The 13,636-nt window shown below is 42.7% G+C and overlaps 1 protein-coding gene across 3 annotated transcripts in view; it reads left to right on the plus strand.

The window, feature by feature from the left end:
* The window catches only part of sema4bb (sema domain, immunoglobulin domain (Ig), transmembrane domain (TM) and short cytoplasmic domain, (semaphorin) 4Bb), a 51,896-nt gene that overhangs the window by 26,559 nt on the left and 11,701 nt on the right, over positions 1-13,636 (plus strand). For all 3 annotated transcript variants that reach the window (XM_068599167.1, XM_068599008.1, XM_068599086.1), the window contains exons 3-8: positions 7,952-8,112; positions 8,396-8,458; positions 9,102-9,200; positions 11,413-11,524; positions 11,986-12,102; positions 12,461-12,618. In XM_068599167.1, the coding sequence (XP_068455268.1) occupies positions 7,952-8,112; positions 8,396-8,458; positions 9,102-9,200; positions 11,413-11,524; positions 11,986-12,102; positions 12,461-12,618 (710 nt within the window). The remainder of the gene's footprint in view (positions 1-7,951; positions 8,113-8,395; positions 8,459-9,101; positions 9,201-11,412; positions 11,525-11,985; positions 12,103-12,460; positions 12,619-13,636) is intronic.

Below are 13,636 nucleotides of genomic sequence, written 5' to 3' on the forward strand. Positions count from 1 at the left end.
TTTTGTGATACACAAATGTTTTTTGTCACACTTCAATGTCCACGTTGCTGTAAAAAAAAAAATCTTTACTATAAAATACAGCATATAGGAGCTTTGATGCGATTTATTCTTTGTCACATGATGTGTCTTCAGAGAGCCATTTGATCATTCAAAACAGATTAAAAGTGATTTTTGAAAACTCTTCAAGAGGTCGAAAAGGTGTAAATGCGTCCCTCTGTCCAAGGTGTTAACTTTATTAGTAGTACTGCTGGAGTAAGTCATGTTTTAATCAACTTATTTGTGTAATTCTGATGATAAGTGACTACAATGTGTTGGTAATTTCTAAAACTCAACATACTAAGTTGATACACATAATGAAAAATGAAATATATATATATTTTTTATGTACTTAAAAAGGTATCAATATTACTCACCATTATTCTAAAACCAACAACCCCATATTTGAGTTGAGGCAGAACTTAAGTGTGTGTGTGTGTGTGTGTGTGTGTGTGTGTGTGTGTGTGCGCACTATTAGGAAGGTGCATAAAACCTATGTGCTTGACCGCTTCTCGTTCTTACTACTTTACATTGTGGTGGATGAGTACAGAGCAGCAGACTGTGTGCGCCTGCTCCTCTCATCAAGGGCCTCTCAAGAGAGACACACACACACACACACACACACACACACACACACACACACACACACACACACACACACACACACACACGGTAGAGGTTTGTGTCTGCATGCTGTGGTCGCACTTAAAGGCCTTCAACACATGCCAGTCCAAAGTGAATGCACTTAGTAAACTCCACAGAGCTCCACTGGTGCCCTAAAAATCGACAAGTGTGCAAGCTAGCAAATGGCAGAAGAGATTATCGAAGTGTACTTTGATGGGATTCGAGCTGTAGCAGAAGCATGTGCAAGCCAGCTGGATTTGGCCTTTTTTTTCTCTTCAAGTCCACTTGGCTGAGCCATAGCCCTTATGTCATTCATCAAGGCAATCTTTCCTGGTGTGCCTGTGTGTAAGGCCATAAGTACCAAAATTGAAGGAGAAGAAGGTGGTTTAGGATGTGGAAAGTCAGATATCGCGCTAAAGTAAAACATTTTTAAAAGGTTTTCATCAAGCGCAAACACTTCTTGAGCAGCTATAGCAATATATGCTCCACAATAAAAGTTGATTCATGTAGAAATGTTGAGTTAGCATTAGCGGTAACGTAATCCAGATGTGATTGAGCAGTGCTGCCAGCAGGAATACTGGATTACACTCGTGCATCATTTCCTGTGGATCTCTCGTTCGTGTGAATGCAATTTGAATTCCTCCTATGCGAGAATACCGGGCCCCGCCCCTAAAAATGAAAACTAAATCAATTTCTACTGCTTTCGTCCACAAGGGACTGTCAAAATGGACACGGATGGAAGTTCCTTGTAACTTTAAACAGTTGAAATATTTTTTTTTGTAAGCTGAAAGAAGAATATCTGACGGCCAACCATAAGTGCGCCTGAGCCCGAGTTTCTAACTTAAGGTCTAACCCGAAACACTTTAATCAGCTGGTTGCAAGTGGCTGACTGACAAGGCGTGGGAAGGCTCGGATCACGAGTTATAGCATTCACTCATCGACAAAAAAGCTGTACATGCGTTGCACCGCTCCTTAAAATTAGACATGAATGTCCCTGCAACTATTTTAGTAAATTACCGAATGAAAATACATTGAATCGCTCATGCTTTGAGAAATGCTGACCATAAATTAAATAAATAGATTCTACCTTAAACCCCATTAACACACTCGGAAGTCTCAACGACAGTTGGCAGATTCATTTTCCATTTTTAAAGGCCCCAAAAATATGCATATCTTCAAAATCTGACTGTGTGTGCACCGGATTCCTGTGACATCTACTGTCTTTAGAGAGACAGGGTAGAAGGAGGGGAGAGAGAGAGAGAGACATCCCACACATGACGAGCACAGGCACGTCTATTTTGAATTGTATGTGTTAGAAAATTATACCAACTATCCGTCTCCCTCTCACTGTTTCAGTCTGTGTTTGAATAACCCACTCAGATACCACATAGAGTGTCTCGCCTCGCTAATATCCAGGATTTTGTAAGCTTTCAGCCGTGATAGACCACTGCGCTCCATCGCTCCACTGCTTTGAGTGTTGGGTGGGTGCGTGCCAAATCTAGAGTGCATCAGGATGACACCTAAGAGCCAATAATTACAGAGCAGTGCATCACGGCTGTCAGACCCTTGTTTTTTGCTTTTAGAGGTATGCAGCGTTTAATGCACTCATGCTGTTTTTTCGAAAGGGCTAAAGGGGACATTTTCCCGTATTTCATGGAATTCTACAGTACACCCAAGTGTTCGACATTGCTAACAAATATTCAGCCATTTCATGTCGTTTTTTTTTTGTGTTGTCGCACTGATTCCGAGCTTGCGCATTTAACCATGTGGAACCTTTTTGCTACATAATCCTCACACACAGCAAACACTGCACTTACACACTGTCAGACTCTGGTTATTATCTGCAAGGTGCAGCTGTCTCTCAGTATGATGTACACTCTTACACACACATACACAGCGCGCACAGTGCACACAACATTGCAGCGAAGCCACGCCACCATTCCCAGTGACTACCAACGACCCAACACATCTGTGAGCCGTATTGCACGGCCTTCCAGATACTGTGGGTGTCGCGCTCCAACTGAGTCCGTGCTGTCAGCTTTTATTTACAGCCTAGTGAGGTGAGATTTTTCTCTGTCTTTGTATGTATCAGCTTTTGTAGAGTTTTTGCTTACTGTACCTTCATTTGGGAGTTTTTAAATACAACAGAATCAACTCGTGTAACCCCAGTGATTTATTTGATTCTTCTATAAAAACTGGGTAAAATATTCATGTTCAGATGGAAAGGAAATACGTAAAGTTGGCTCCAAGCCAGTCAGCCTCTTCGTCAAAGGGTGTTCTCGCTGTGCAGACAGACAGTGGCTGGCATGCTGCGGCAGCTCGTGGTCGCCAGTAGTCGCAGACAATGAAATAACCATCACTTTTCCCAAATATCACGTGGTTCAGAGCCGCGATGACCTTGAAGCGACTGCTGTCGGCTTCTGTCAGGAGCTCCTGCGCCAGCCTTCAAGTCCATTGTCAAATCCTGTCAAATGGAGAGCCGCGAAGCGGTGCACTCTTGTGTAGCATCTGCTTGCAAAGGGCAGAGATGGATACTGTATTTTTGGGGATAAATGTGTGTTGTGCATGTAAGCTAAGCAGAGCTCGGTGTGAGATTAATATCAACTGTGCTACTCTCTTTTTTTTTTCCGTCTGGCTGCAGGCAAACCCCTCTGTCCCCGTTGCCCCCTTGTCTTGTGACTGGGCTCACACTGCTTTTAGCAAATCTGGGGCATGTTTACAGTCGCGGCTTTAAGCAGTGTCTTGGCAAGCGTTAAAGCACAATCAATCGCCCCACCCTTGGAGTACTATTAAACCTTCAAAAAATAGTTTGATCTTTCTCTGAAATATGATGCCTGCCAAGGTGCTGGCGTGTATTTTATTTCTCTGTGACACTGTGTCTGCAAGCTGACACCCTCTGATGATATCTTAGTTACCTCAATGAGGAGTAAGCGCACACTGAAAACTCTCCGCTCTGATGTGAATGAAGGGATTCAGAGGAAGTCTTAATTGATGTCGCTGAGCCATTTTGTAGGTCTCAGCACTGACGGAGTTATCCAAAATTCTAAAAAAAGATTTTGTTCACGTGTCTGGAACATTCATTATTTTTGATGATTCATAAGCATTTTATGTCTCAAGAGCACTCACTTTTATGTCGACATGCATACAGCCACTTATGTGTCTCAACGTATGCAAAAATAAATAGTATTTACAGTAAATGTGGAGCCAGCGGCCGTATGGAGCGTGCTGTGTATATAAATAAAGACTGAAAAATGGTAAGCCTTCTATCCGAATGTAACACAATTGTGGTACCAATACCTGAAAAGCGCCCAAATTAATGTTACATCTGGTTTAAATGTTTTTAAAAAAAGATAACAAATAGAAAAGCACATAGGCACAAATGGTTGTTTTCTATCTTGTGTGTCTGCCAGCAGACAAGCACCTATTTGAGTCATTGCATGTTGCATTATCAGTAAGGCAGCTCAGATTAACACTAGCATCTGTATGCCGGGAAAATAACATACTGTACTTCCGGAAGATGATGTCCAAATTTCCCCTCACACGTTTGTTTTAATTCAAGACGTTTGGAGCTGCTCATCGTGTGTGCACAGATTTAGTCTGATTCTCTTACAAACATTTCTGTGATCAGAGCAGTTGCTCTCTGAAATCCTCAGTGCTATGATTTGTTCCTGCCATCTTTACCTCCACTGAAAAAAACAACACAATGAATGAATACCCTGCCAACATTAAATTTCAACCAATTAATTTCTGAGGAGTCATTACGTGCCAGAGGAGCAAAGACATTCACTTTCTAAATGTCAGTATGTCATGCAGACTCTGATCTGCTCTCAAACACTACATCTTTTGAATTGTGCGGCTGCGCTCTGGTTTAGACCATTGGCCAATTTATTTTGCAGCTTGCAGGCTTTCATAACCACAGAGAAATGAGGCAAATATACACAATTTGACTTCAAAGGACCTGTGCTACTAACTAATTCAGCATGTTGGAACCGGCAATAAAGCAGCCATGTTGATGGAAGGTGTGATGTGATGAGCATTAGCAGAGGTTTAGGGCCTCGGTTTTGGTGACAGCCGACTGATTAAACAGGCGGTTGATGAATGCGCCCGGTGCCTGGCTTGTGAACCGGCCTGCAGATGCTGGGCATTCGGCTGCAGGCGTGTCAAAACACACAACTGATCTGCTGCATCGGGAAGTGTAAAAAAAAATCTCCCAGAGAACCAACTGCTGTAGATGGGGGAAAAAAAAGAGAAAGCCGAGAGTTTCTGCTGGAATTTGCCACATCTTGACACAACTGACGTTTGTTACTGGCTTGACCTTCTGCTCTTATCAGAAATCCATCTCGGAGTGCTTTGAAAATAACATTTTCTTCCCTTGTCTGGATTGAGATGTTGACCTATAAAGAAACATCCAATCTTCCTGGTTACCACTACTACCACTCAGTACTCCGACCTCAAACATACACACACACACACACACACACCCTGCCACTAAGTAGCCTCAGACCGCTCTCTGAGTAAAAGTTCCATGAGTTTGCTCGCCTTCGCTCGTTATTCTATTGTCTGTCTAAAAGGATGTCACTGTGATTTATGTCGGGGAGTTTTAATATGCTGAGGGAAGGCTGTTTGTGGTTCCAGTGAATGGCCAAAACTCAGGGGAGCCGTGGCAGTCAAGCTATGATATGTTCCCCTGTTGAGAGGAGAGATGGCACTCCTTTGTCTGCCATCGGCAGGGTCCACTGGGACCGAGCATAGCTTTCCTTATGAGCATTTAGGACAACTTTTTTTTTAACAGATTTAATTTGCATCGAATCCAAAACTAGCCTCTGCTTCTTCACATCAGAAATTACATTTTCCCGTCCTGAATGACAAAAGGAAGTTTTTTGATTATTTTGTATACCCTTGGTGAAGTTGAAAGCCAGGCTCTTCATTAACTCCAGATGTCACAACGTTTTAAACAGAAAGAGGGCTGTTGATCTGGAAAGAGCCTACGATTTGATTTTGGACAAGATTAGGCCTGTGCAGCTGCTTTTCACTCCCATAAGGGGAAAAAGATCATCTGCCAAAAGTGCTTTGAGTGTTGGAGGAACCATTTGTTTGTGAGCATATTGGAAAGTTTAGGTCGTGGGTTGTAAACATTTATTGCTGTTTACTGGCTCCATTTGCATTATGCACCACCTGGAGTGTTGGAGATAAACTTACCGCTGGTGTCTTTTTTGTTTTTTTTTTCTTATCAGAAGTCTGATTTGAAAGCAGCTTGCAGGCTATACACAAGAGAAATGCTGTTAACGGTTTTAACTGCAGCAAATAGTGGTGATGACAACTCCAGATACGATGCAGTAATCTTATTTGGAGAAGCAAATGGAGTCCGTGACCCCCAGTGTTTTGGCTTGGGGAGCACATCAAGTGTGTTTAATATGTTTGGAATGGGAGGCAATAGATAAACAAAATGGTAAAAAAAAAATAAAAAAAAACTGCAAAGGGGTATGTAAGCAATAGACACACAAATATGTGATTGCACATATCCCATGTCTTTGGTGACCTCAAAAGATTGTTAGTCGTGTTGATATATATCGAGTGATAACATCCACATGAACTCAAACTCAACGATTGTTTCTCTAAGGATCAGAATACTTACATATAGTCTTGAATAAACCATCATCACAACTTCCTGAGCTCTTTGCTGGCCTTTTTATATTGGGTTGTTTGAGCAAGTTACCACAGAGTAGGTCAAACTGGAAATTGACCAATTGTCAACTCGCGTGGTTATTGACCAATTGCCATTGCCCGTTTCCCAAATTTTTTTCCAAACCTCTTGAAACTGCACTTTCACCGTGGCATGCAGTAAAAACAAAATCTGATGCCTCTGTAGTAGAAGATCCTGGCTTGCGTTGATGCCAAGAGAATTACCTAAAATGGTGCAACGTGTACCTTGAATCACTACTTAATCATTATTCCAATTCGAGGCTTCAGGGAAGGGAGTGACGTGGGAAAGAGTAACTAATTTGACTTGTGGTCCACCGCTCCAGGCATCCATTTGAAGAGGGTTGGTGAGCAGCAGAATAAAGGACTTTTAGATTGGCGTTGAGTGGAAGAAGCTTTTCTTTTTCTTTTTCTTTTTCTTACACTGCTGCCAGTGCAGTGCAGAGAGAGAGCCGGCCAGCACAGGAAAGTGTGGACGTGGCTCACAGGCGTCCTCGTGGAGCTCCAGTAGCTGCTGGCTGCGCGAGAGGGATAACCCGAGAGCACGGGACTGAGGCGTACAGAGATGACAACCGGCTCAGTGAGAGCTTCCCCTTTTTGTGTCATACATTGATTTGACTGAGGCTCACCACGATGTGTTGTGCTGCGTGTCGGATGTAATGTGATGTCTGTCCCCTTGTTCCTGTTTCCTGTAAGATGTGAGGCTTTCTGTGAGGCCTTGACAGAGATTCACATATTTCCTTGGAGTACTGGAAGTGTTCAGATGTTGTTACCTTTCCGATCGTATATTTGTGTTTGGCCAACACATTGGAGTGGGAGTTGTTTTGTGGTAATGTGGTACTCAGTTGTGGTTTTGGGTTTAATAATGTGTGTTTATTAGCGCAGAGCTGCCCTCTGATCAAGTATTATTTTTTGGGATTCAACATACAACTCAATTCATGGCTCAGCATATGGCTTGATATTACTACATTGATATATTATTACTTTAATCACTTTGTAGTTTTGTTGTTACCCAGTAGCTTTCTCTTTTCATGGATAATATTGATTCACACCTCGTGCATATGTTTAAAGATGATCGATCATCGATTGGTGAAGGAACCAGCCGGACCCCTGGCCTTGAATACGATGGACTTGATGGCAGAGGACATCTCAAAGCAAGTCGTTGTACTTCAGATGTTTTTAGTGCTGTCAACCAGTAATTATAAATAAAGTAGTGATCCTATCAACTGACAAAGCTTGGGAATTGTATAGCAGGAACCCGATTTAAATGAGTTAACGTTGCCATGTCTGGTTGGATATGAAAAACCAATATTTTCAGCATCATCACAAAACCAATCCGTTCGACTGGTATTTTGTACCAAATAAAAGGAATAAACCCACATGCGTTCCTTAACATGCATTTTAAATCCTAGCACTGAGATATAGAAACCCTTGATTATTTTTCTCCCTGCAGAAAGCCAAAACAACTCTGTGTGTTCTTGTTCTTCCAGGACTGTCAGGATATGTTCGGTACCAGTCTGTTCCTCTCTGTTCTGTCCTGTGTTGATCTCCAGAGTGTGTGTGTTTTGTTTTTTTTCCTGCCGTTCCCCAGACGCAAAGGAGAGGTCGGCCAAGAGATTCTCAGTGGCCGGCGTCTTCAATTACACCTCCTTGCTGCTCAGCCAGGAGGACGACATGCTGTACGTCGGAGCCAGGGAGGCGCTGTTTGCCCTCAGCCTCTCGGACATCAGCAAGACCAAGCTGCAGAAGAACGTGAGTATGTCAACACGGCCAGTGGATTATCAGAGGAACCGTTCCAGCAAAGAAGTGGGCTGGCAGATATTTACTCCCTCTTTTTCATAAATGAAATCAACTGTGGGTTCAGTTTCTTGCTCAAGCACACTTTGAAATGCAAACGACGGGGAGACCAGATATCAAACTGTGACCCTTTTACAGTCGTAGGACGACCACTCATAACCATGAGCGACAGCCGCCCAAAAACCGTCCTCTGCAGAGTCTTATTATGACTTATTAAGGGTTTATTTTTCATCTTCAGCTGACGTGGGGCACTCCTGCTGGAAAAAGAGAAGAATGCAGCTTCAAAGGGAAGAACCTGCAGGTGAGAGGCACCTTTCTACTGCTCCATGAAAACGCCAAATTCAGAAAATGGCTCGGCGAGATACTTGCACACATGACAATATTGAGAGCGTGGATTTTCTTGGTGTTTGTTCTTTTCTTGCTGTCTTCTCTGAGTCGTTTCACTCTTGTCGTGAGAAGATGAAATGAGCATTGAGTGCTGTGTTGACAAACCGTTCCAGCAGTTACAAATGCATTCATCAAGTGTGCACACTCGCCAGGGAATTGTTCTTTTCTGTGCACGGCGTCTCGCTCGCTCTCTGTCTGTTACCTTGTTGTCATGCCAGCTGTTGTATCCCTAGGCGACAAACCTTGGTAATCTTTACACTCTGGTGTACAACTCTGGTCTGTGTATTACAGAAAGCCCACCGGGCAGCTGCTGTGTGATGCTCGGAGGTTTTCCCAACTGCGTTTGAGAACAATTCTCTTTTTCTTCTTCTACCTATATCTAACCAGTTTCACAGTTTCTGAACAGTTATTTCTTCTTTTTGCTCTGACAGATTTACTTCTGATTATGAGCTCCAGTATTCCAGGCACAGATTTTAAGGAGCTCTCCAGAAAAATGCCTTCAGTTGTAAGAACATCTTCTGTGGACCTCACACTCTCTCCATTTGTTCCCCATCCAGACTGATTGCTTCAATTACATCAAAATCCTCCTGCGGCTGAATAGCACTCATCTCTATGTGTGCGGCACCTATGCCTTCAGTCCTATTTGCGCCTACATAGTAAGTAATTACCTCTCAATCTACCTATTGTTCACTTCGAAGTGTTGATTTCTTTTCTCCACTCACTAGAGCAATTTGGACTGTGTGTGTTGGATGAATCAAGCCCCTTTTATCCACCATGTCCGTATTGGATCTGCTGTTATTCAAGTGTAAGCAAATGCTGCTCAGGCACTTTAGCCAGACAAGTCAACAGGGGGTACACGCGCTGTGTGGTTTACAGCAAGAGGGAAGCAGGAGATCTGTTTATCTAGTGGTGAAGTACATCTGGAGTGATGGTAACCGGCAGCAGGATGACATTGATCTCAGTGATAGGGGGAAGGGGATCGAGCTTGGCGACAGCGCTGCTCTTAAAGCGGCGCATTAAACTTTCCCCTTTGACGTCAGAGTGAAAGAAAAACACGAGACGTCTCAGACTGTATATCATTTGGCAGGACATTAGGCCCTGAACTGGGATTCCAAGCAACTCTGAGCCCGGTTGGTCGGGGTGAACTCTGTGTTTGTGTGTGTGCGTGTGTGTGACCCAGCGTGGCCAGACGTTGTCTCAGATGCATAATATTAACATTAATAAATGTTTTATTTTTATAGTTCTTCTCAAAACAAGTCAGTGGGTTTAACGACAGAGTAACAAGACACTAAAGCCAAGAAGATAACACTCAACAATCCTGAGAATAATAATGCAATAATAATGTCCTGTCTGACTTGATTGAATAGAACAAGTTATTGCTAGTGCTGCAAATTGTCCACGTTCATTTTTTTCAATGGAATACTCACATTTCCATCGGTATACTAAGTGCTTTATAGCTCAGTGTAATTGTTCCTCCTCTATATCAGCTGTAAATATATCCTTTCCATAAGCAATTTCAATGTGCTTTAGAACGCAAGTGCATTGATCTTAGCTGAAGCTGATGGGACGCATGAATCATATATTGAAAACAAAATATCTGTCTCTCTGCTACCAAATCCCTATTGTTTAATATATAGGCATGTCCATTTTGTTTTAAGATGAGTTGAAAGAATAGATAGCTGAAACAATTGGGCGATCAGTCTAAAATAATTGGCGACAATTCTGATAATCAATTAAGTATCAAGCAAAATTGCCAAAAATGTTCTGTTCCCAGCTTTTCAAAAGTGGGACCTTGCTGCTTTTCTGTTATCTCTGTCACGGTAAAATTGTCTTTGGGTTTTGGACTAAAGGAGTATTCTGAAGACGTCACCCACACTTTCATTTGAGCCTCCCAGCTTGATAAATGCCAACATGTTTCACTGCCTGCTGTTTGTAAACGCAGACACTCCGTTTAAAGCCCAACCATTTGCGCATATTTTCTCTTTTTTTCTAAGAAATTGCCAAAGAAGATATTATACAACTGTTTTGAGAGACTTAATGTTGAATCGCATACTTATTGCAGATTTCCATGGCATATAATCTTTAAACAATATTTTATGTACATTAACCAGCCTTAGGCACCTGGCCTGTTAATTAACAAGGTCTGGAATAAAATCAGTCCTATAATAAATCAAGTTTTTCTTCCTCTACAAACCATATAAACTACCTGAAGCCAGGTCTCGACAAAAATACCTTGTACCAGGCAAATTGAAAATATCCAATATTTGTCTTATTGTCAATGAATCCAACGAAAAGACCAAAAACAAATGTGCCCCTAAATACTTTCAGCTTAAGTTTTTTTTGAAGAGGCTTACAAAAAATGATGAAACAGCCGGTCGCAGTAGTTTTTTCTTTTGCAAACAGTCTATTTTGAGCAAGGGATGAATACACATTAGTGAGCATTCATGGCAACATCAAAGTGCGTGCAGGTTTGACTCAAAATATGCTTTAGCTGTGTTCATAGTAATAGTAAGCAGTGACGCTAGGTGATGCGATTTTAAACAGCAGCTCTATGGCATGAGGAATAAAATACATCTTTCCTCCAACATCTGTTCAACAAGCCTTGTCGCAGAAGTATTTCATGATAATAAACCAGTCTTATTTTCTCACAATGAATAAGTAGAGTTGCGAATGACGTACAGCACCCAGACAGACGCTACTGTGTGCTCAAAGTGACCAAACTTGCTTTAAGTCAGCGTGCTGTGTATTATTGTAATGAAGAAGTGGAGAGACTGAGCTCGAGGTCGCTGAGCTCACTTTTTACTGTAAGTAGAATTTAATTGGACTGGGCCTGAGGGACATTTGCTTTTTTTCGTGTCTTGTCTCCAGAACACGTCAACATTCACACTGGAGAGAGATGAAGTGGGCGAGGTCGTGATGGAAGATGGGCGCAGCCGCTGCCCCTTTAATCCAGAGTATAAATCCACTGCCATCATTGTTGGTACGTAGTAATGCACCCATTTTTCCCTCTTCGCGTCGCACCATTTGGCGTGCAAAGGTATTATTATGAGCTGTTTATGAAGCTACTTTGAGTCGCCGAGGAGTCACATTGTGCCTGCTAATGTTGTTTGTCTGCGCCGGTCCTTTTGATAAACAGCCGGACACCAACAGCCGTTTGTGTTCAGCTTCTTTAACAAGCAATTAGTGAATAATTGAGCTGGATATGAATGGAAATTGTTTTTTTGTCTAATCCCTTAACTCGGTCCGCTCTGTTGCTCTCATTTCACTCTAAACTATAACTGACTTCATCTGTTATGAAAGCTCCGTGTACGCCATGTATTTGTACTATATTATATTTAATTAATAGGAAAATCTTATATTAATAAAAAAAAAAATATATATATATATATATATATATATATATATATAAATCTTGTAATTGTTTCCTTTGTTTTCTTCCAGATGGTGAATTGTACACTGGTACTGTCAGCAACTTCCAAGGGAATGAGCCAGTCATTTACAAGAGTTTGGTTCAGGGAACTGCTCTGAAGACGGAAAACTCTTTAAAATGGCTGCAAGGTAAACTCCATCAGATGCATGCAGTTTTTTCTTCTTCTTCCCTATCTCTACTCATCTTCCATTACGTACCAAATGGAGCAGATTAGCTTCAAAAAGTAGCGGTCATTAGCGTGGCTCAGTCGCTAATGCATCAGACCGAGAGCCAGACGAGCTCTCTTAGATCGCGGGAGCCCGGTCCTATCGGTCGCAGCACGTGAAGAAACCGCCAGAGTTTACTGTGTGAACTCTGACTTCTCTTTAACTTCACCACAATGCAAAAGTGATCCAACATTTTATTCCCCCTTGCGTAGATGATGAAGGTGTCTCTCTAACCCCCATGGTTTTTTTTAAACGTTTTTCTTCTTCTATTTTTTTACAGATCCGGTCTTTGTCGGGTCGGCTTACATCGAGGAAAGTCAGCCAGTAGGAAACCCCGTGGGAGACGACGACAAGATTTACTTTTTCTTTAGCGAGGCGGGAAAAGAATTTGACTTCTTTGACAACACCATTGTGTCGCGGATTGCTCGCGTGTGTAAGGTAAGACACCTGCGGTTGGGGTGAGGTATTAATATAAGAGAGCCATGCCAATGTAAGGGGCACAGCGCCTCAAGTTTCCTCTCCTTAATCCTGATACAATTGCCCTAAAACAAGGCGGGCCGCTCTCATGTCAAAGCACGTTTGGTCACATTTAACCGTACGTCATGCTTGTGCCGTTGCAATGGAAATATGTCACTCGCGCGGTTAAGCTTTTTCGATTTGACTGTGCAAACATGTTTTCAACAGATTTGGTTTCCCCTCGCTTGAATCATCTGCTCCGACTCACCACGCCCCCCTCTCCTCCCTTTTTTCTCTGCAATGTCATCTCCTCCTCTCCCTCCATCTCCCTCACAATGTCAGCTGCACTCGTCCATCCCTCCAGTTCTTTGCCTTTCTCCACCAGCGCCTTGAGCTTTGCAAACATTATTAGTATTCGGGGGTGCTTCGCAACAATATGAAACGCTTGTTCCACTCTACTACATGGCCGGTATTTGTTTCAGGCAAAGCATGCAAACTGGAGCAACTGCAGAATTTACTCGCATCATTTAAACTGCTGACGTCATTCCCCTCCTCCTCCTCCACCTCCTCCGCCTTTTCTTCCAGAGTTTAGTTTGGTCGATCACCCCTGAATAATCGACAGCAGACTTTATCCCTTTTCACCTGTAATCAGATCAATTAAACGGCTGCCTTATATACACGCGCTCGGCATCCCTCCCTGGCTGATGTCTCTTGTTCATGGAGGCAGTAATGTGAGTAATCGTGGAGACAGCATGTAATCTTAAGTGACAGCTTAATGACTTAGTCCTGCTCGTCTCTGGCACTCGGTGCTGCGACACCTCTCGCAGCCGGCGGTGCACTTCCTGGGTTCTATATATGGAAATCATTGACAGAAAGGCCCCCACACTGTGGCAACTTGCTGCAGATGAGCTGTGCAATAGAGATAGAAGAATGGCTTCTTCTACGCTATGAAGCGCCTTTTATACCTCTGGAATGCGGCAGCCCTCGTTTTCCTGACTGA

The sequence above is a fragment of the Clinocottus analis genome, unplaced genomic scaffold (assembly GCF_023055335.1).
Source record: "Clinocottus analis isolate CAN_PGR_092001 unplaced genomic scaffold, fCliAna1.0.p SCAF_1, whole genome shotgun sequence".
Lineage (NCBI taxonomy): Eukaryota > Metazoa > Chordata > Actinopteri > Perciformes > Cottidae > Clinocottus > Clinocottus analis.